Source organism: Hyaena hyaena, unplaced genomic scaffold (genome assembly GCF_003009895.1).
Source record: "Hyaena hyaena isolate Hyena2069 unplaced genomic scaffold, ASM300989v1 scaffold_429, whole genome shotgun sequence".
Taxonomy (NCBI): Eukaryota; Metazoa; Chordata; class Mammalia; order Carnivora; family Hyaenidae; genus Hyaena; species Hyaena hyaena.
Genome location: NW_024081060.1, coordinates 973,341 through 996,094, shown reverse-complemented (window position 1 = coordinate 996,094; position 22,754 = coordinate 973,341). Strand labels below are relative to the sequence as shown.

Genomic DNA, 22,754 nt, shown 5'->3' with positions numbered 1-22,754 from the left:
ACCTCTGACTTAGTGTAATGCCTACAGGCTGCCAACCCCCTCCAGGTGTTCTTGCCAAAGTCTGGGAATGTATTACTTGTTATTAATAACCTTCTCACCTTCCCATAATGACTCAATTGTTTAGTGAATTTGAAAGCAGTATAAGTTATAAAAACAATAATGAAGTCTACTTACATGGAAATATTGAAGCAATGTGACTTAGCTGGAAAACATTAATTCTTATTTCTATTTATGTAACATGAAATGGAGGCAGTTACTAGAATTAAAATACTGCTTTTGTACTTTTTAAAAAAATTGTGAAATATGTCGAAATGGACTAAAAATATTACTGAGTATTCTTTCAATGGAGTGTTGGGTGTTATATAAAGGACCCTCTAGAATTCTTTGATTTTATAGTCTGTGTGTCTTAGATTTTCTTTACTAAACTATTTTACGACTCTGTAAGTTGCAGAAAATGACATTAATACAATTGGATCTTGGTCACTGAAATGCAAATGAATTTGTCTGTAGTGACTCTATTGTCACATTGTAGAAAAGACAGTTTCAAATATTAATTGTATTTGTATTAATTGCCCTATAGGAGATTAAATAGTTTTGCATTTATTAGTAACTTTATTTCCTCCTCTCTATTTATATATATTTATATTTATGTGTATTATAATAATATATAATTATTATATATATAAATAATTAGGTTGTCCTTTGACTTGGTTTTTATACCTTACTGGTTTTCCTTACTAATTAATGACTTAAATAAAAACATGAAGACATGTTCATTTATATTTGAGAGTCATGATTTCACCTCCTTGCAATAATTTAGCATCATCTTTTCAAGATTTTCAAGGTTTTCTTGCCTGAAATAGCCAAGGGCATTGTTTCAGGAGTAGGAGTCCTGCTTCCTCAAAAAATTCTAAAACTGAACTTTTGGATTTATTGTAAAAAAAAAATACTGGTTCTTGAGGCTTTAAGGCAGTCAAAGTCTGAGGCTGCAGTTTATGAGACATATTCTAACAAAGATGTCTGAGAAAACATTTTGCTTAACGCCTGGTCAAAACACTACCATTCTTCCTTGTAGAACATCCCAGCATGTGAGATCCTGTCTACAAGACCAAATTGTTATGGAAGGGACCCATGTCACTCCTGCTCAGCACAGCCGACATATGCAAAGCTGAGGAGAGAGCTTTCCAATGTGATGAGGGAAATGTAGAGGATAGCTCTAAAGGCCAAGCTTTATATGAACTTCATGCTCACCTGCAAAATTTTCCTGTGAAGTTTCCAAAACAACGGCAAGAATAGCCATTGGTGTCGCTGATGCAGGTGGCCCCATTTGCACACTGGTGACTCTGGCAATTGTCTATATCCATTTCACAGTTCACACCGGTGAATCCAGGCTCACACCTGCAGTGATAGGCTGCCACTCTGTCGGAGCAGTTGCCATGGATACAGGGGTTTGAAAAGCATTCATCAATGTTGAGTTCACAGCGTGTCCCTGACCATCCCAAGGGACATGAGCAGTGATAAGAGCTATAGACATCTTCACAATTTCCTCCATGCAAACAGGGGTTGGAGTTGCAGGCATTTAACTGCAAGCAGCCAGTAACCACTGAATTCATAGAGATTTTGAGAAACTGCTCTTCCTGGGGTTTATTAGTGAAACCATCAACATTTTCAAAGTAAGAGAGATAAATGCCACTGATTTCTATTGTACCTAGACACCCTTTCAGGCCCTGTGTATTGCCAAGAGCTCGGCCACCCACATAAATGTCTGTATTATCCTTCAGAAAGTTGAGGCTTCCTGTAGCAACTGCACTGATCACAAAAGGTGCTTCGTTGTCCACTTCCATCTGCCACCTGGAGGCCTGGGCCAGGGGGTCTGTCATGGAAAGAGTCACTTGGTGCCATATGCCATCATTCACTGACTGCACGCTTGTAAGATTCAACACATAAAAACTGTTGCCACTTTGCAATTGAAATAATAATCTGGAATCTTGAATGCTAATATGAAGAAATCCAGGCTCCTTCTCTGCACGCAATATCATCACATTTGCCTCCCTTGTTCTGAAACCAAATGTGATATTGGTGAGTTCTCTGGTAATATTCCCATTGCTCCTGAATAATATTTCACTGCTTTGTGCTTTAAAAACAGCATTTGCAATACCTATAGAGAGAAGGCAACATCAATTAACAACTTTATAAAATCTGTCATGTTGGCTTCATTACCTTTATTAATATTAACGATCATTCTGCTACTACCATCATGTATTGATTGTTTGATATGTGCTAGGCACTGTGCTTGTTCTTTTTATATTACTTCTAATACATAATTCTGGAGCAAAAGTTTATTATTATTATTATCATTCCCATTTTATAAAAGAAGACATTGAGACTCATAGAAGTCAAATAATCTTTTCATAGCCATGTGGCTAATAAATAATAAGACCAGAATATCAATACTGTGTAGTTTGATACCAAAACCCAAAACATACATTTCTTTTCCATTGAAAAGAGGTTATGTGTAGAAACAATGCCACTTTCTCATCTCCCGTTTTCTTTTAGTTACATGCCCCTTGGCTTTTGGTGCCAATCACTTCACTGAAGCCACTCTTGTCAAAGTCACAGTGGCCTCTGTGTTACTCAATGTAGTGGTCAATTCTTTATTCTCACTTTCTCACACTCTTCGGTTAAAAATTGACCTTAAAATGCTGTCTTTTCCTTGATTATGGGGCACCGCAGCCAGCTGCCAACTTTTTTGATATAGATTATTCCTTTTGTTTGTTTGTTTGTTTATTGAAAGAGAGAGGGAGACAGAGAAGCCTTGCGTGAAATATGGGGCTTGATCTTGGTCTCACAAACTATGAGATCATGACCTGAACCAAAATTCAGAGTTGGATGCTTAATCGACCGAGCCATCCAGGTGCCCCTGATTGAGACTATTCTAATTACTTTTCTGTGTCCCTGCTTCTATCATTCCAAAGAGCAATATAAAAACCACTCCTTAGCTCAAGACCTCCATTGGTTATCATCATTATCTAGAAAGATATCCTAAATCCCAAACATGGCCTGCAAAAGTGTCTGTGATCTGACTCTTGATTAACTATTCAATTCCATTTGCTAACACCCTCTTCCTTATTCACATGCTACAACCACAAAAACTTCTTGCTATTCTATGAAAATGTCAAACTTGTTCCCAAATTAGGCTTTTTACTTGCTATTACATACACTTGAAGAATTCCTTCCCCAGATCTTTCCCACACATGGCTCTTCTTCAACATATATGTTCAAATGTCACCTCCTCTGGGAAGCTTTCCCTGATCATCCACATTAAAATAGCTCCTTCCCCATAGCCACTCTCTGTTCCATTACTCTGCTTTATTATTTTCTTCACAGCATTTGTAACTATTTGAAATTATGTTGTTCATTTGTCTACTTGTTCTTTGACTGTCTTTCTAAACTAGAACATGAGCTTTATGAGATCAGGGACTTTTTCTGTTTAGATCATCACAAAATCCCAATGCTTAGAACATTGCCAGATATATAGTAGGTAAATATTACCAAATAAATAATCTGTAAAAATAACTCCTTCATCTTCCATTCTGTAAAGTGAGATAATGAATAGTACAATTCAAATGTACTATTTGGACTAAAATTTCACTTGATTTTATAACTTTTGACTATTGTGTTTTTCCCACCAATCAAGTTTGGGGTTGGGATGAAGGAGGAAAGGAGCAACAAGCATCTTAATCCATGTTTTTAAATAAATGTTAAAATACCAAATCTCACTAGCTCTCCAACTCCTACAGGAAGAATACTGTCTACAACGCTAAAGAGGTTCATATTACTAACAGTGCTGAGAGCACTGAAATCACTTCTCATCTGGATGAAATCACAATACACATAACAATATTTGTATTTCACCTTCTCTTCAGGGAACTTTATCATAAGAAACACACCTGTATATAAGATGGGTTGTAAATTTTTATGTCTTGGTTTTCTGATAGGATGTCCTAAAGGCTAACTCGGGGTGATGCATGAGCTGTACTCTCCAGAGTATGTTATTCTATTAGGGCTAATTATCTCAATATATCTTACTTGAAAGAAAATACAATAAGGTCATAAGATCACATAAAATTAAAACTACATAAAGTAGCAGAAGCATGTTCTAGGGTTCACACTTGTGAATTAGCAAAACTTACCTCTCCTACTGACTTACATTTTCTTCCTTCATTAAGGTAAGTCATACTTTTAAAAAATGTTGAGACTTTTTGGGAGATCAGTGGCAAACTTTCTACTCTTTCTGTGGTGGGAATGCAGTAGCAATGAAGATTCACTTCACTCCTTTCTGATGCAGTGCATCCAAATCCTAAACTGCTTTATATATAGAATGAAGACCAGTATACACCAAGGGTATGGTTCTTGGTCTGCACTTTTTAGCAATCTTATTATTTTATTCCCTGTGAAAATATTCCAAATGATTTAAACTGTTTTGTAGAACATAACTGGGACCAAGATTTTCAGTATTTCTACCAAAAGATTAACAAGAAATTAATAATACATTATTTTAATAAGGAGTTCAGAGGTAGAACAATGGAAAGGTTACATTTAAACTTTGGTGCCATAATAGAAACCAAATAGCATTCTTCTGCTACTTTATGTAATAAAAAATCTCATCATGCTTTCTATAATACCTATCTGTCTTACTACACTGTAATTCAGCATATATATTTAAAATATGAAATATATAAGTATATGTATTCTAGAAAACTTTCCCAAGTATATACACAGTATAACACATTTCATATATTCTATACATATGTTTTGACAATATAGAAACAGAGATGTCTGGGTGGCTCAGTTGGCTGAGCATCGAACTCTTGATTTTGGCTTAGGTCATGATCCCAGGGTTGTGAGATCAAGCCCTGTGTTGGGCTCCAGGCTGAGCATGGAGCCTGCTCAAGATTCTCTCTCTCTCTCTCTCTCTCTCTCTCTCTCTCTTTCTCTGCCCCTCTCCCCTGCTCATGCTCTCTCTCTCTAAAATAAAAAATAATAAGAAAGAAAGAAAATATAGAAAAGTAAATATGTTCTCCTTTCCTCAGTCACTGCAGCTCAGTCTAAACAGACTGTTGTTGAAATAAACCTGAGGTCAAACTATTCTCTGGTTCAACTCCATTATTTCAGTGCAATGTTTTCCAAGGTGATATATATCACTTAAAGTCTGGAGCATTGAAGTGAAATATTGAGTTCATCTGAAGAAAAATAATGTTACTTTATTCATTTAACAAATACTTATTGACAACCTCCTATATGTTTGGCACTGTTCTAAGTTCTGAGAATAATGTGAGAAACCAAATAGGAAATTTCCTTCCTTTTCGAAATCTATACTCTAGTGAGGAAAGGGGTGAGGAACAAGTAAACAAATACATACACAACAAAACATGAAAGAATCATAATTGATATGAAGAAAAATAAAGCCAGATAGGAGGACATTTGGGTTGGAATCTGACTGAAATGATGAAGATCACCTGCCCAAGCTCTGAGTTGAGCGAGTTCAAGACAGAGGTGCCATGTGAGGGCCCCTGATGGAATGAGGTAGAAGGCTGACTGGGGTAAGACATCAGAGGCAAATTGAGGACAACTCTTTTGAGGGTTTATCACACTTTAGAAGGATGCAAAAAGTGAGATGGTAGCTGGTGGGGATGGAGGATGTTCAAGGGAAATTTGTTGTGATAAGGAAATTTGGCAATGTGTTTAAACACTGATGGAAATGTTAATTGAACTGAAGAGTGAAAAAAATTCAGAAGCAAAATCTTCAGATAAAGGGAAGAGACTAGAATTCAGTGCAAACATGAAGATTTGTTGTTATAGATTAGACTGCATTATTTGAATTCAGAAAGAAGAGAAAATATAAATAATAGTGTGGTTAGTAGGTAGACATGTCAAAATTGTGACTATAGTATTTAAATTTGCTAACATTTAAAAAACCATGGTCTTTAGTGCTGAAGATGGTCAAGGAAACATTTTGATTTGAGGAAAATATTCAGAAAACAACAGAATGCCTAATGTGTTTCATTTTTTATACTTCAGGTTAATAATGATCACACACACATACAAATTTTTATCTGTCTATCAAGTAGATGTTTTATCCCCATTTTACAGAAAAAGCTTTAGATTATGGAGCTCTTGTGAACTGCCTGAGGCCTCATAGTTAACAAAAGGCCATGAGCTTGCACTAACACTTCACTCTGTATTCCCAATGAGGAAAGGCGAGCCAAATATTACTTGATTAATTTCTGAAGAAATTAGCTTTAAATAATCAAGGACCTAGGTTTCATGCTGCTCTGACCTCCATTTACCACCTGCAACCCCTAGAAATCCAGGGGCAGGATGAGGCATGAAGTCAATCTGATATTATTATTACATTAGGTTCATTGTACTACTCAAGTCTGGGGGTGTGGGTGGGGTGGAGAGCACAGGTTTCTTTAAGAACCAGGTTTTATCTGTATTCTTTTACTGGGTTTCCTCGTGGAAGTGAAATACCCAACTTAATTGGATGGATGATAGCTTTAAGCTCTACCTACATTCAAATCCTCGAGGCACCACCTGGCACTGGGCTTTGGGAGGACATGGGCTGAGCTCACACCACTGAACTTCCTCACAGGCTTTCCCAGCTGTGTTCGCAGGGCAGGAACATGAGAAGTCATCCCACAGGGAATAGCAAACACCTCCATTGTGACAGGGATTGGACTGAACAGAAAAGAAATCAAAGGTATAAAAAGTACTGGCAACTAAATATGGAAACAGTAAAGGCAAGACCCCATCGCTGTTATTTTCAAAGGTAATTTTCTACATCTTTACACTGTGAACTTTTTATATCCATCGGTTAACAAATGGAATAAAACTTACTGCTACCATTGCCAACTCTTTTCTGAAAGAGAAATGGGGAGAGAAAGAAACAGAAAGAGATGAAATGAGAAGGAGAAATTACATTAAACCAGTTTTCTACAACACAAGGAGGATTTTGAAAGATCTAATAACATTTTCTGTAATTTCCAAATTACCAGGCACTTTCAATCATACCAATTACCATTTGAGTAATTGGTATGGCTACTTCTGTTTTATCTAATGAGGAAACAGAGGGCCTTCCTGTTAACCAAGATCCCAGTAAGAAGTGAAGCTTGGTACCTAGATCTTCTGGGTCCAGATACAGTAACCTCTTCAGTTGCCCTGCCTCTCAATCAAAAACATACTACTATTATTTGAGTTCTCAAAAGATTTATCATAAATATGCAGAGTTAAAGTACTTATGAGGGAATTTCTGAGAACTGAGACTGTATTTATCCCAGTCCCACTATTAAGATGTGATTTTAGCTAGTTACATAACCTTTCTAAACTTCAATTTCCTTATCTGTAAATAATGTAAATGGGGCTAACACAGTGGTCCTTCCACAGAGTTAAATGGGTTCATCTATATAAAATAGTGCCTGGCATTTTGGAAGTGCTCCTCTAGTAATGTTAAGATGATTCAATTTTGTACATTTATAAGTAAGCCCAGTACATGGCAATAGTCAAGCTCAATAAATGTTCAACAGATATAAATGTGTTTCTTTCTTTTTCTTTGAAAGGTCATGTAGAGCTGACAAGTTCATATATTTAAATAGCTTTTGGAAGAGCATACAAAATACAAAGGAAGTAAAACTTAGGCTCTGGGAAAATACACTTCAGAGAATTTCAAATCCATCTACCAGAAGGAAACTACCTACCCCTCAGGTTTCTTTTGTTGCTGTTGACTTAGTAGTAGTTCCAAACAATGGTAGTTGGGCATTTAATATAAAATTAATGACCTCTTCCAAAATGAGTTAATTCAGTTAAACCTCTGGGATGCCATTAAGAGTTTGGGAATTAAAATACTATTATTCCTAGGTAATTTGGTTGTTGTGGTAGTAGAAGCATGTGGCCAGAGTTACCTTGGATGGTTAAATAGACCATGATGCCAACAAGGTCAAGGTAATTTTTTTAATGGCTCAGTATAAATCCCCCAGTCTTGCTGAAAGAACATTGATGAGGTTTTATTTGGTGACTGGCGAGTCAGTAACATTACCTTCACATATAAAGAATGGTTATAATAAATTATTTAATGAAATGACAATTTAGCACACCATATAGACATAATTAGTTTGAATAATCCTACCTTGCACATGTTGTCTCCAGGACAGCCTTGGGTCACATTAACAAGAACTGGATTGTGGGATACATTGTTTGTTGAATTTGGGAAAAATTCCAGATTTTGGTTGTTTAATCTTATATCTTGGATACAGCCTTTGAAGAAACCACCTTTAGCTTCAGTCTTTTGTTTGTCAGGCAGGCCACCAATGTAGATGACATCTCCTTTTTCGATTTTCCACGTAGGGGCAGAAATAAATCCTAGGTTTCGTGAAGACTGGTATAGTTCAATTTTATTTGGCTTGATTTTCAAAGATATCAAGTGGGCATTTCCATCACTAAGAACAAATTTTACTACTAATTTGGAAGAACCTGGATGTAGCATTGCTAGTCTGCCATGCTCTAGCCAAACGTGGATGTATTGATAAGTCCTGTTTTCCAAAGCTATAAGTAAGCCTGATGGTCGATGTGTTCGAACAAACATGGAGATGGTGAAGTTGTCACCGTAACTCTTGTCAAGATTAAAAACAGCATATCCAGTGGAATCATCCTGGCCAAATCTGCCTGCTACATACTCTTCAGTGTCAAAATAGAGGGAGAGAAACAAAGAAGAAACATTATAAGACTCATAAGTAAGAAAGGCCAAAAGACACAAACACACACATATTTTTTAAAGTTTAGAACAGGCTTATTCAATAGAACAACAATTTGTCCTTTTTTCTGGAAACTTCCAAGTTTATTGAACTTTACTCAGTTTACTGAGTTTTCTGAAAACAATTACATTTTGGTTTATAGCTATAGCCGAGGCCCATTGATTACAGAAGAGAAAAAAGATCTCTGCCCTAATATACTTAAGAACCTCTCCTTTACTGCCCTAAAATGCTGGGGCTTAGTGGTAGAATATCAGATACTGCTATATTCTAACTTGGTGAATAAAATTTGGGGGAAAAGAGCTCTTCCTGTGACATCTCCAAGCAGACTGTTCTGGTAGCTATCATTTTTGCTATTTGAGGACATTCTGAAGCATATGTCATTAAATCTAATCATTCTTACTAAAGGACAGAAACCAAGAATTAGATCTGCAAATCCTCTTTGGGGATCAGACTCCAAATAATAATAAAAGGCAAGGGAGTTGAAAAAAGAGAGAAGTCTTCCTTCTACGGTCCTGGTTGGGAGAGGCATGGGAGACAGACAAGTAGGGGGTAAAGTTGAGCACTGAACTCGCCAAGAATTTCCTGTGGTCAAAGAAGTTAGTAATGCACGAATGTGTCAATATTATTGGTGTACATCAAATGAAGAAAACTCTTGAGCTGTATAAAAATGAACTCCTACCTTCCAAAATATTTATATTTAGAAACTAAAGTCCCTATATTCTCAAAGACTAGCTGGTGGCTGCAGACCAGACACAGATAAAGAAACAAACTACATAGTATGTCAGGGAAATAAATATAAATCAGGTGGGGATAGGGAATAGGGAGTGCTGGGGTTAGGAGTAGTGTTGGAATTGTTTTAATAGAGTAGTCAGAGAAGTACTCTCTGAGAAGTTAACACTTGAATAAAACCTCGAAGAATGTAGAGATATTTTTGCAAACATTAAAGAGAGAATTAATGGTGGCTTGGTTCAGTAGTAATGGTGAAGGTGATGAGAAGCAGTCAGATTTTGGAAATATTTTGAAGATAAAATCAATGTGATTTTATAAGGCAAGTTCATCTCCAAGGTGTTTTGTTTTGCCTAAGCAACTAGAAGCATTAAATTTCCATTTGCACAATGAAAAGAGAACAGGAGGAGGGCACCTGGATGACTTAGCTGAGTGACCAACTCTTGATTTCAGCTCAGGTCATAATCCCAGGGTTTTGGAATTGAGCCTCACATCAGATTCTGCAAGGAATTAATGCTACTTAAAGCCACAAGACTGGATGAGATGACCAAGAGAGTGGGTATATACAGAGAAAAGACAGGTCCAAGGACTAGGTCCCTAAGCACCAGACATCGGAGGTAAAGGAGATGACAAAAGAGCAACCAGTAAGCTAAAGGGAGAACAAAGAGAGAGTGATGTCTCCTAAGGCTAGTGAGGACAGACTTTTCAGGAACCGGTAGTGTTCAACTGTGTTTACTATGGCTGCAGCAAGTAATGGGTCCAGAGAGGTACAGTAAGTCGAGGACTATTGACCACTGAATTCTGCAATCCAGAAATCACTGATGAACATGGCGAGAGCAGTGTTTTAAAGACATTGCTATCTTCGAGGTTTTTCTATCCCAATTTTAACCAGAAAAAAGACTGATTTCATCATATTTCATTGTGTTTAAATATTATCTTGGTCTAGTTGAAATTTGGGCAAAGGTAAGGCATTGTTTAGTATAGCTGAACTACAGTTAAAACTTGCTTAGGCACCCATCTTTGTTTGAAGGCCTCCTGCATAAAAGGTTATATTTTCAGAGCTCTGACTTGATTTTCTATAGGAACATTTCATTCTGAATCTGCATTTGGAGACCACCTGCTCCAGGCAACTACAGGTAGCTTTCAAAGTGTCCTATTAAATAAAATAACCTGTTTGAAGAGGTTAACATATCTGAATGCACTGCAGTACTTTCACATGAGAGAAAATATTTAATAGGAAAATGTAGCTCTTGAAGCTCCTGAGGTTTGAGAATATGCACAGAATCGCTCAACCTCATGGATGGTGGGGTCCCTGCTGGTCATCCTAGAATGCCTGCAGACCACTTTGTGGATCCAGATTAAAATATAGAACACAGAGCTGTTTTTTTTTTCCTCAGAAGATTGAGTCTCCAGCAACCCTATTCTTCCTCAGAAATCACAAGCAAGTAGTCAGTGCATGTGATTTCCTCCCTGATTTGAGAAACACCTAAAGTCATATATGACTCGTCTGTGAACATGGGAGGAATGATTCTCAAATGTGTTGTTGATGTGAGATGACAAACACAAATGGAAAGTAGCCTCAAGTTTTAATGATTGATAGAATACAACCAGGTGACATTTACTAAGAATACATAAAAGTTACTTGCTTCTAAATGTACCTCATTTTGGGTGGAGGAAGCAGGATTCTGTGGCACCATGAGTGAAAATGACCCAAAGTAGGCCAAGTGTAGAATGTAGTTGCCAAAAGGTCAATGTGATATTAGGCTGAGGAATAGAAGAACATTATCTAGAATGAGAGAGATTGTAGTCCTATGTCACTCTGCATCATCAGGCACATCTAGGAAGCAGATAAGCAAATTTATTCCAAAACAAGCATCAAAGAAGCAGCTGATGACGTGTCTGAAAGCTAGGTCCATATGGAAAACATTAGAAGAAACTGGATATGTGTAGCATGATAGAAGTGATGGTTTGGATGGTACAAGGTACTTCAAATATTTGAGTGTTATCAAGAAGAAAAGATTTATATTAGTATGGCTTCAAGAATTACAGTGCTGCCAGTGAATGAAAGCTATAAGTAATCATATTCTATTTCAGTAAGAAACATCTTTGGGGAAGTTTCTGGCAAGATGCAGTAAATGACCTCTTCATTTCTAAATGTGTGTAAGCAGGAGTTTGGCCACTACCTCTGGCAGACACAAGAATTTAAAAAAATATAGTCATTGAGGGAAGACCCTTCTATACCTAAGAAATCACAATTCTAACAGGATAAGATATTCAAGGTCTAGCTGTATGGCTGAAGATACAACATATGTAAAGTGCCTCTACAATTCAAACATTCTGTACAAGGCAAGAGGTCCTCATTCTGGACAATACCTTGGAAACTCCATGTTCTTATATGCAGCCAACACAATAAGATATGCTGAGGCAACCTTATAGACAGTTCGGGGAGCTAAGCTTTGAGAAACCCTTTTCAGAACTTCCCTTATTGAGACATTTGATTGTTTTTAAAAGATTGATAAGAAAATATTGGAAATCTCCAGGTCATTCATGTTGAGTCAGCCAATTAAATCTTCTATCCATTTCTGCTTATTCCTTGCAATATGTACCATTACTGGGAAACACTGAATCAAGGTCATGAACTGAATGAAGTTTGCCTTTGTAATTTTTAGTACCTCTCCTCCCTCTTGTCTATACATGTACAATGATAAAAAGACTCCATATTCTCATCAAAGCTTGTAAGCCTCTTCTGTAATAAGAATAAACTCCCCAGCAAGGATCACAGATAACAGCAAATACAGAATATTTTAGTTTTATGACTGAGATGATATGAAAAATATAACTTTTCTTAAACTTATACCAAGAATCTTCAGAAAGAGAAGGTTTTACAGAACTCCCTATGAAGATAATGAAGATATTCTCATGAAGATAATTTTCGAAGCCAAGCATTTTCATGAGGGTTAAACAGTTTCAAATAGTGTTGGGGAATAAGGAAACAGGGGGTAGTGGGGCAGGTAACCAATTCAGGAACTGGTTTAAAACCATCATAACTTTCCAAGTTGGAAAAAGTAAACTAAAGAAAACCAGAACCCACTGGACTGGCATCTCTTGAAACTATTTACCAGGACAGTTAGCATCACCATGGTCAGTATTAACCTCATGGGTCGCTGAATTTGGAAGCCAGTCAAACAAGCCAGCATCTGTTTGTTATTTTGTATATGTAGTAAAAATATTGCCTTGGGTCAATTAAATTTTTCTTCAAAAAGTGAACACTGCCTCAGTATAATATCTCTTTTTCTCCTTTAAAAAAAATCACAAAACAACGTGCCATTCTATTTAAAATATTGCATAGAGCTAGTAGATGCCATACCTCATTGTCAAACAGGTCCCTGATTTGTAATGAATATTGTGGTTAGCGGGGGAGACCCATGAATAGTTTCTAATAACTCTTAGCCATTCATACATGGAATAGGGTAGAGGCTAAGACTGGTTTTAATTTTGCTTCATATAAAGCAGAGAAGACTATTTACCAGATGTTGTCTTATTTCAAGCTGCTCTAAAATGTTAGGGTAAATTACAGCTAAACTTCAAAGCAGTCTGTTGCAATTACCTCTCAGACATTCTCAAGGCATGATAATAATAATAAAAAGAAACAGGTATGTATTGATCACTATCAACAGCGGTCTTTGGAACAATGTTGGAAATTAAGGATTTTGGAATACTTTTCAAGGTGTGATTTGCTAGAAAAATCAGATCAATTAGTTTATAGTCTCTATCAAATTTCACTGCTGTTACCATCCACAAGTTTTTTCCTTAGGATACCTAGGCAGAATATCAGTTTTCTCCAATTCAGCCCTGGAAAATATACCTCTGGATAAAACTGATGGTCTATAAAAATGCTAAACAGTAGCATGATTTTAGAGCAAGTATGAATCACACAGAAAGGGCAGCAAGGGAGTAAATATTTCTTAAGAGTCTACTATGTACAAGACATTGTGCTAGGGCTTGGCATAGATTATTTTCATGTCTAATGGATTTTTTTTTTCCCCAAAACAGCTTATTTCTCTTTCAAGTAAGGTATACAATAAATTTCTGGCACACCAGTAAATGGTAAAACTCTAATAGCACTTTGTAAACTCATCAAGATGAAAACTCACTTAGATAGTAGCTCTCAGCTTATTTTTCTTACTTCTCTGCATGAGTGCCCTGGCGTCTAATGAATCCACTCAAAATTAATTAATGCACATTACTAGCCTCTTCTTTTTTTCTCATCAGTAGGCAACCAGAAGCAGAAGTCCTGAGGGGTCATTATGTTTCCTAACAGGAGAAGCAGACTGGCTATTTTTGTTACTGCTCTGTTCAGAGGCCTAGCATTCCTGGGTACCCAGCCATCATCTCACCTCTCAGGCAATTCAGGCCTTTGTAGGGCCTGTAGCAATCACACTGATAATTAAGCCACAAGTTGATGCAGCGTCCTCTATTTTGACAAGGTTGTCTTTCACACCAATCCTTTCTCATGCAGCCTGCCTTGACATTTAGTGACGAGTCAGATGAAATGTTCTCTTGAGTAATGTGATTCAAATCAATTTTAATGTCTTGGAGACAGCCTACAAATGAAGGTGTGGATGGTATATTATAGATGTTAAGCAGAGCAAGGCCATTGCTGGTCGTTCCCACTGGTAAACCACCCAAAAAGGAGTTTTGAAAAGCACATATTGATTGGTCACTTTCAAATGGAGAAGGGGCTTTACTGATGCATTTCTCCTTACAAGAGTTGTCATGTAAAGTAAGGGTCACAGCCTCTGCAAACATCACCTCCACTGAGTGCCATTCTCCATCGCTGGTATTGTGGGAAATGTAAAGGAGCACCTTTGACTGGTTATTGGCTTGAATTGACAAGTGAACATAGCCACTTAGCAACTCCAGCATTATAAACATGTCCCTGTTGCCTCGGAAAAGTAGAAGTGCCATTGGCTGAACAGTCTGAAACCTGAGGGCTATTTTACAGACTAAGCCCTTGGCTCTAACTGGGCCACTTGTGATCCACATGAAGCCATTGCCCTCAAAAGAAAGTGTGGTGACAATTTCACACAGCGATCCAGTAAAGCCAGATGGACATAGGCAGCTGAATCCATGCTGGCCGTTTTGGAAGTGAGGGATGCAAATTCCATTATTTAGACATTGGTGACGGGTACAGCCCAGGAGAAGATCAGAACAGTTCCTTCCTCCATAAAATGTTCCTGAGTGGTTATCAAATGGGCAATGGCAAGTATAATCACCAGGCAAATTCTCACAAGTACCACCATTTTGGCAAGGGTTTGAAGAGCATTCATCAATGTCTTCTTCACAGTGGATTCCTGTTAAATAATAAAGAATAGGTTGAAATTCCATATATTCAGATCAGAAATAGAAGTTTCACATCATGTTCATGTATAATCTCTGGAAGTGGAGAGCTAGTTTAGGTTTATGACTGTAATGGAATAAAATGTGAATAGTTACCAAGGAAGTTAAAATCGATTATATCATTCTCTGTATGTTGTGCAGAGAAGTGCAGACATGGGAGACCTTGAATTCTTCCTCCAAAAATAGATTATTTGCCAAGTATACTGGCTGATTCAAACTATTATTGTCAGACATGTATGTGGAACTCAATATCATAAAAATGATAAAATAAAAAGGTGGTTCTTGACAGTGAAGCTTGTTTCAAATTATTTATTTGGGGACTTCATTCTCTGATATTGTTTATCCTGTCCCAGGCTGCTGACTTTACTCTATTGTACTTGCAATCGGTGATTTTGCCTTTTGCCTTGCTTTTACCTCCTTATAATCCCTAAAACCAAAATTTTCCAGGTATATAGATAGTCAAGACAACCCTCACCGTGGATAGTTTCTAAGGTGAATGGAAGGCCCTGTTTCCTCCTTTCCATAAGTCTAGTATAAACCAAGAAATATTTTCCATAACACCCTCTGTCTTACAGTTTTAACTTCACTTTCTTTTACTCTTTTTCCTGATTTAAAGTCAAAAAAAGATAATTAGAGAATATTTAGAATTCATGTAATCAAACCTAACAAGAAGAAATACACATTTCAAGAGTGATGGTTATTGCTTTTCCTGTGAGGTTCAAATGGACAAATAGGTTAACAAAACTTGACACGTGTATAGCACAGTATGGTTTCCCCGACACCTTCATCCACATAACGTCCCTGTGCCCACCACAGTCTTCTGAGGTTTTCAGTGCAGATATTCTTAGCGCTCTTTTACTGAGGATTCCGAGGTTTAGAAAGACTGAAGTCTAAACTCCAAAGCACTCCTACAACCCGGTTTCTAGGTTTTTAATATCTATCTGACACACTCCATTCTTTCACTGATAATTTAGTGCAGTCTCATTTGCTGTTATTAGTAATGTGTGTTCTTATTTTCCCATTTAGTTCCATGCCTAAATGTACGTGTTAGAAGTACATAAAATGTAAGATAACTTAAAATATTAAATATTAAAATTAAATTATAAAAATATAATCAAAGACTCTTATGTTGATAGGGTTAAAGATCTGAATCCATTTTCTCATCTACAAAATGGTGTTAATAGTAGTGCTTACCTCAGAGGGATTTTAAATGATTGAATTAACCTCACATCATATAGGATGATCATATAACATGATCATAAGATGATCATAATATTGCTTGATATATAAGATGATCATAACACTGCTTGATATATAATAAATTCTCAGTATGTGCTGGTTGTTATTAGAAAGTAATAAATGAAAGAAATACCCTCTAATGACAAAATTCAAATAGTACTATGGTCATTGAGAGAGACTGTTTGGAAGGTGTGAGCATATGGAGTGACCCACAAATTATATAACTTTACATAATGAGCATATTAGGCTAGAATCTCATTAAGTTGTATTCTTCACAAGGGAAGGGAAAATACCTGTTTTATTCACCCAAACACGTCTAAACTATAGCATAGTGGTTTGCTACGGTGAGCATAGCTCACATATACCTGGTCATTAATTTTTGAATTATTTAATTAGTGATGACCTTTGTAAGGTGATTAAAGTATTTATAATGCGTTGAATCTAATCCAATCCAAAACCTGAAGTGCTCTTGCACATATTTTCAGATGACTGTATCCAGTGTTAATCTTTGCCCACTGCCATTATGTATGCAATTTTGACTCTTGAGAGGATCCTGTTGTACTTATATTTTATACTACTTGGATTGCTTTCACACAATCTTTGTTAATACAAATATATTTCAGTCTCTGTATAAAGAGTGAACGTCTTACAATCTCAGTTAGAACCTCCCACAGCATCCAAACGGTGCTGAGCACATATGCGTTATGAAAAGCTTGATGAGCAGAAAAAATAAAATCATATTGAACTGGTTTATTTGTTACATCATCATCCTTAGAGGTAAAGAAAACTGATACAGGAAATATAACCTAAAAGAGTGGTCTGATGCAAATGTAATTTAACTGAATTTATGAAAAGTCTTTTTTTGGAGAGTCTTTGTCTTTTAGACAAAAGTCTAAACTTTTGTTACTTGAAGATATTTTACTTAAATTTGATTTTCACAGGATTTTGAGAACAAAAAAATTCATCAGTAATCATTAATTAAGGGAACTATTGAACAAGTCATGGGTTATAATCAAAGCAAAATACTTTGTTTTTTTTCTCCCACTGTGCCTTTAAACATATTTAATTGAGGGAAGACTTTTCCTCTCCTACTCTGTTCCTCCAACTGAGGCACCAGAGACCCTGAAAGCAGGCATTACCTCTCCTTTGACTCATTGCTCCCACCCTACCGGTACCCAACCAACCCGTTCTTCACTCTTGGTTTACTGACACTCTTTTACCACCTCTCTCTCTGTTGGGATTCCTTCACCTTTTGACAGAGGCTTAGAGGGCAGGATCTCTTTCATACTGACCACTGACTGATATTGTTACCACAAGTTCATGTGAGCCTCATGATTCACGTGCCTTTGAGCTGTGGTTGCGGGCACATTAACTTTCCAGCACAACATAACAGCATTTCTTTCTTTCTCTTTCCTGCTGCCTTAGGGGAAGAGTCACACCCTTTCATCTGTAGATTCGTCAGGGAGCTGGAGAATCCAGTCTAAGTTGCCCATGCTTGTGCCCCCTTCTCCAAATTTAGGTGCGATCAGATTTCTCCTTAAAGCACCTCACTCTGCTTGGGGTTAGAATATAGCTTCCAACCCCCGAAACAGAGTGGTGGGGTACAACTCACAGCACAGCCAAAAGACTCTCCAAAAATATCTCTTTACAGACTCATTCCTTTAAACCACCTCTCAAGAACTTTCACATATGCTTAAAATGCATAGACCTTTCCAAGACTGAAGCCTTGTATTTATTTTGACATTCTGCATTAGAGCCTTTCTCATAATTCACTTTGGAACCTCACAGCAACTGTATTTTGACCTCTTATTTGAAACTTCAATTTATTGTTTTGTCAAATTTACAGAATATCTAATCTGTGCCCCACCCTCACAGAGGATTGCAAAGTAGAAGAGACAGACATGGTCTCGATATGCCTACAATGATAATATTACATTATAATTATATTTTGATAGCAATGCATATTTATGAAAATGCATTGTACATAGCAGATTCTCAATGAATGGCTTACATGTGATGCTGAATTCAGGGGACAGCAGAGAAGATCTACAAAGTTTTAGGGGAAAGGCATTGAATGAGAAATAATTGTAAGTCTTTAGCTATGAAAACTCAATATCATAAATTAAACCAATGAACATACTGATTACATATCTACCATATGTAAAGTACTGTGGATAACATGAGGTAGTAACTGATCTCTGTCCTCTATGAGTTTACTGAAGAAAAATTTGTTAAAAATTAAATTATAGGGTAAGTTAAGATAACACTGAAGGGATTTCACTAAACACTGTATGATGAATTCCAAGTGAATTGTGTAAACAGTAACTTAACACTGATGAATCTCCTGAGAGAAAGCTCTCTTCAGGCTAGGCTGGGCTAGGCAGGCTTGAAGGAGAAGGGATTTAACAAATTTTCAACTATGGATCAGATTGACAAAAAGGCATATGGACATAACTGAATAAACAATAATTTATCACTGGAAAAGTATAAGACATTTAGAGGTGATGGTGGATTTGTCAGCCTAGTTGGCATGGAGGATTTATGTAGAAAAAAATCAAGTCAGAAAGATTAAATGCAGTCAGATTGGAGAAGGCCTGGGGATATATAATTTTGTTTGTTGTGCTTTATTTATGTGCTTGTTTGTTTATTTTCTAAATGCAGTGAAGAAAAATGGGTAATTGTTGAATGAAACACCAACATGGTTTCTCATAAAGATCAGTGACAGGGATTTGTCACAGAGCAAAACGAAAAGAAACCAGATACAAGAAGACACATAAACAGCTACTAAAATTGTCCACACCTAAGATTAGTAGGTCTGCTACAAAACATTTCAGCTCTTACAATTTACAGTATTACCTCTTCATTTATCCTTGGTCAGCAAGTAAGTAAAAATGTCAGTCCTCTCTTTTGTTGCTTATTGTATTTCTTCTTATGATTCCTAAAGTTTACACATTTGATCTTCCATAAGATAACTACCAATAACTTATGTTTTCCTTTAAGTATAAGCAGAGAAGCTAGTTTTACATTTTACTATCACAAAAGATACCCAAAAACAAGATAGTAGAGAAAACTTGTGTTAAAGTCAATAGTCTAAAGAAACTAAGTAGTAATGTATGCTTTTTGCCTTGTTTAAAATCAGTTCTACTAATATCTTCAATATAGAATAAGGTCAGACTCATTTATTTGATGAGCCCAGCAGAATAAAAGTGGAAAGAAGATTGAAACTTCTTTTATTGGCTATTGGACTGGCTGCAAAGAACAAGATCTGCTGTCAATCAAGATAAAGGATTAGGGATTACCTGTGTCATTCAGTCTTCTTAATTGGGTATTAGTTGACAATGAATTGGTTATTTATGTCCATATATTTATAGTATGAGGTGGTTTGCTTGAAGCTTACTGTTACTTTGTTTACGTAAAGGCAGTTTATTTAATTAACTTAAACCTGTCACTTCATTTTATTTTTCTGAAGTTCTTTTAGTTTAGGGTCTAGTTCTATGATTAGTTTGTATTTCAAAAAAAATCATGATGGAGAAAATTTTTACTATCTGGCATATCCCATATTTTCATCAGAACATATAATATTAATATCAAAAAGACACAGAGTTTGTTTAATACAAATCTCATTGACTATTAAAATGACTTTCGGTTTGTTCCCACTTTATCAAAATTCATAGTTAATGAAATATGTAATGAAAAATTATTTCTACAAAAAGTACATACAAATAAGTTTCCTCTTTCTCTATTTTAATTGACTTTGATTTTTTAATTTTAATATATCGAAATCCAAGAAAACATTAAGTATAAAGACCAAAGGGTCAGTGCATAAACATTTCCTTTACTCATTGTTTTAAGTGATTTTCTCCTACTCAAAAGTTCTAGTTTTCATTCGATAGTAATATCTGCTATAGCATTAACATACATTCTTAAATAAACACTTTAAAGACTCTAACAATGACACCGATTAGCTTATACAAGTAACAAGAAAAGAGTGAGTTACCTATGAGCATTGCCATTAAAATGTGAAAACCTTGTGTCTTGGATCCAAACATTTTTCTGTATAAAAAGAGAGATCCATCCAAACACCTACTGGGTTGACAGAGCCAGTTCCTGATGATCTCATACCGATTGCAAACGTAGGGGCTGTGTTTCAATGTCACCTTCCTACTCTCAGGTAGAGTGTGAGGACTTAATCTTGACTGATTCCACCCCCCCAAGCTGGATCAGTGGGGCTTAGTGTAAGACCCATTTGTGCTACTTACCAAGCAGACTTGTTGTATTTTTAGATACTCTTTCTACTTAACACATGGTACCTCCCACTTTTTAAGTCACACTAGTGAATGTTAATATGATCCTGCACTGAATATTGACACTATTTATCATGGAAAAATTAGTTTGGAGGAATCTAAATACAGGTGGGTGTTTTTGGTAACTAATTGTTATGGAAAATTAGAGCTTGATTTTATTTTTCTTCAGAACAATGGGAATGCTAGCGGGTTTTTTGTTTTTATTTTAAAATTTTTTCCTTTTTTTGCTTTTAAATGAATAGTTAAGAAATTCATGGCAACTTCAAATCTATTGAATATCTATGCAGGTAATGGAAAAGAGAAATTAAGAAAACAGCAGGAGTTTTCATTAGATTCACTGAGATTGTGCCAAGAGTTATTTGTGTGGCGCTCTAAGAGGTAAATTCCACCCCTTATGAAAGAATAACTCTTTCCTATTAGTCTTAAATATAATGATATTTGATTTTATAAAGCAGGATAATTTGAATAGGTAAGGTGATTGGGACATATTTAGAATAATTGGTCGTTGACTTTTTTTTTTTTTTTTTTACAATTTCTGGGAGGAGGACCTGAAGACAGCCCGAGGTTTCATCTGGGCAGTTTAGGCTAAGATGTCACTGAGTCCCACTGACTACCACAGTGCCTGAAATTTTTACCATGAGAGCAATTTCCTTAGGTTGAGACTTCATCTTTTGGAAGCCTTAGAAAAGATACAAGTACTACCTGAGAGGTGTGGTGACTATATCATGAGGCAGGCACTGGTGCTTTATCATGGACTAGAATCTGAGCTTAAACATCTGCCCTGCAACTGAGGTCAGGTAAGTTGTGATGGAAACCAGATGATAAAGGCAGGAAATGTGTAAGGTGGAAGGAAGGCATTGCAATAGTGTATTTCTTCGTTCATGTATTATTCATTCGTCCTTTTAACGGGTGCTGGAGCTACAGATAGGATGGGGAGTGAAACTAGACATAGTCCTGATTCATGTGGCATGCAGTTAAGCCAAGTGTACACTAGTAGGGGATCTTGGGCAGACAAGGACCTTGGGGACTGAAGGAAGAAGTTAATCCATGGGGAACCAGCTATCGAGGGTGGGGTAGAGAGGAGAGGAAACATATTCAGAGCTCTTATTAATGGATCATCTTGCAGAGAATTTCTAGTAGTTCTCAGGAAGCCAGAATGAAGCAGAATAAACATGGAGCAAGGGTCACACACACACAAAAATGTGTTTCAAATTCCAGCTTTAATGCTTACTAGGCTATGAGAGTTTGGGCAAATAGCTACTTTCTTTAAGCTGAAGTTTCTTCATCTATGAAGTGGACCTAATAAAGCACATTTTTTTAGTGTTTATTTATTTTTGAGAGAGAGAGAGAGAGAGAGAGAGAAAGCATGAGCAAGGGAGGGGCAGAGAGAAAGAGGGAGATAGACAATCTGAAGAAGGCTCTGCACTGTCAGTGCAAAGCCCAACATGGAGCTCAAAACCACCAACGGTGAGATCATGACCTAAGCCAATGCAGGACGCTCAACTGACTGAGCCACCTAGGTGCTCTAAAAGTACATTAAACAGTTATTTTAGTGTAAGTGTGTTTTGTGGAATGCTTGGAGCATAGTAGTCATTCCAAATAATTTCAACAGGTTTTGTTTGTTTGTTTGTTTTTTGGGGAATGAACGTGAATACAAATGCTTTGGATAAAAATATAAAAGGCATGCTTACCAAATTTGTAGGCAACATGAACCTGTTAAAGATCATGACTACTCTGAAGCAGAAATGATGGTTACCTACTCAGCAGTCTTTTCCCCATGTCCTACCTCCCTTCCTTATGGGCAGAACATGCCTCCTACTATAAAGGATGAAAATGACAAATATGTGTTTTCATATTCTCCTTTACCAGCTAGCTGGGTGATGGGCACGTGATTCAGTTCTGGTCAATACGGGAGTCTAGGAAAAACTTTATTCCTAATATAAAAAAGATATGCACTTTTAGCATGATACTGTCTTGCACAGATGTGTTTCTGGAACTGCATCAGCCGTGCTACAGCCCTAGGAGGATAAGTCTAAAAATCATGCAGGATACTGAGAATGGGATGCTTGTTAAGCAAAATAATAGATTTTCCTATTATGTAAGCTAGTTTCAGGTGTGGATTTTCTTTGTGAACCAAAAGCATCCTAACTGATGATGTTACAGTTATTAGGATCAAGAAAGGTCTTTATCGGCCTAAATGATTCACTCTAAAAGGAATTTTATAAAAGAAAAAACATAAATTTGTACATTTTGTCCTTAAATCTTATTAGAATTT

At 36.5% G+C, this 22,754-nt stretch overlaps 1 protein-coding gene across 1 annotated transcript in view; it reads right to left on the bottom strand.

Moving 5' to 3' along the window:
• Nucleotides 1–22,754, bottom strand: part of CRB1 (crumbs cell polarity complex component 1) — a 158,178-nt gene that overhangs the window by 39,576 nt on the left and 95,848 nt on the right. The window contains exons 7-10 of the mRNA XM_039252663.1: nt 13,934–14,890; nt 8,186–8,733; nt 6,576–6,741; nt 1,252–2,158 (exon numbers count right to left, since the gene is read on the bottom strand). Of these exons, the coding sequence (XP_039108594.1) occupies nt 1,252–2,158; nt 6,576–6,741; nt 8,186–8,733; nt 13,934–14,890 (2,578 nt within the window). The remainder of the gene's footprint in view (nt 1–1,251; nt 2,159–6,575; nt 6,742–8,185; nt 8,734–13,933; nt 14,891–22,754) is intronic.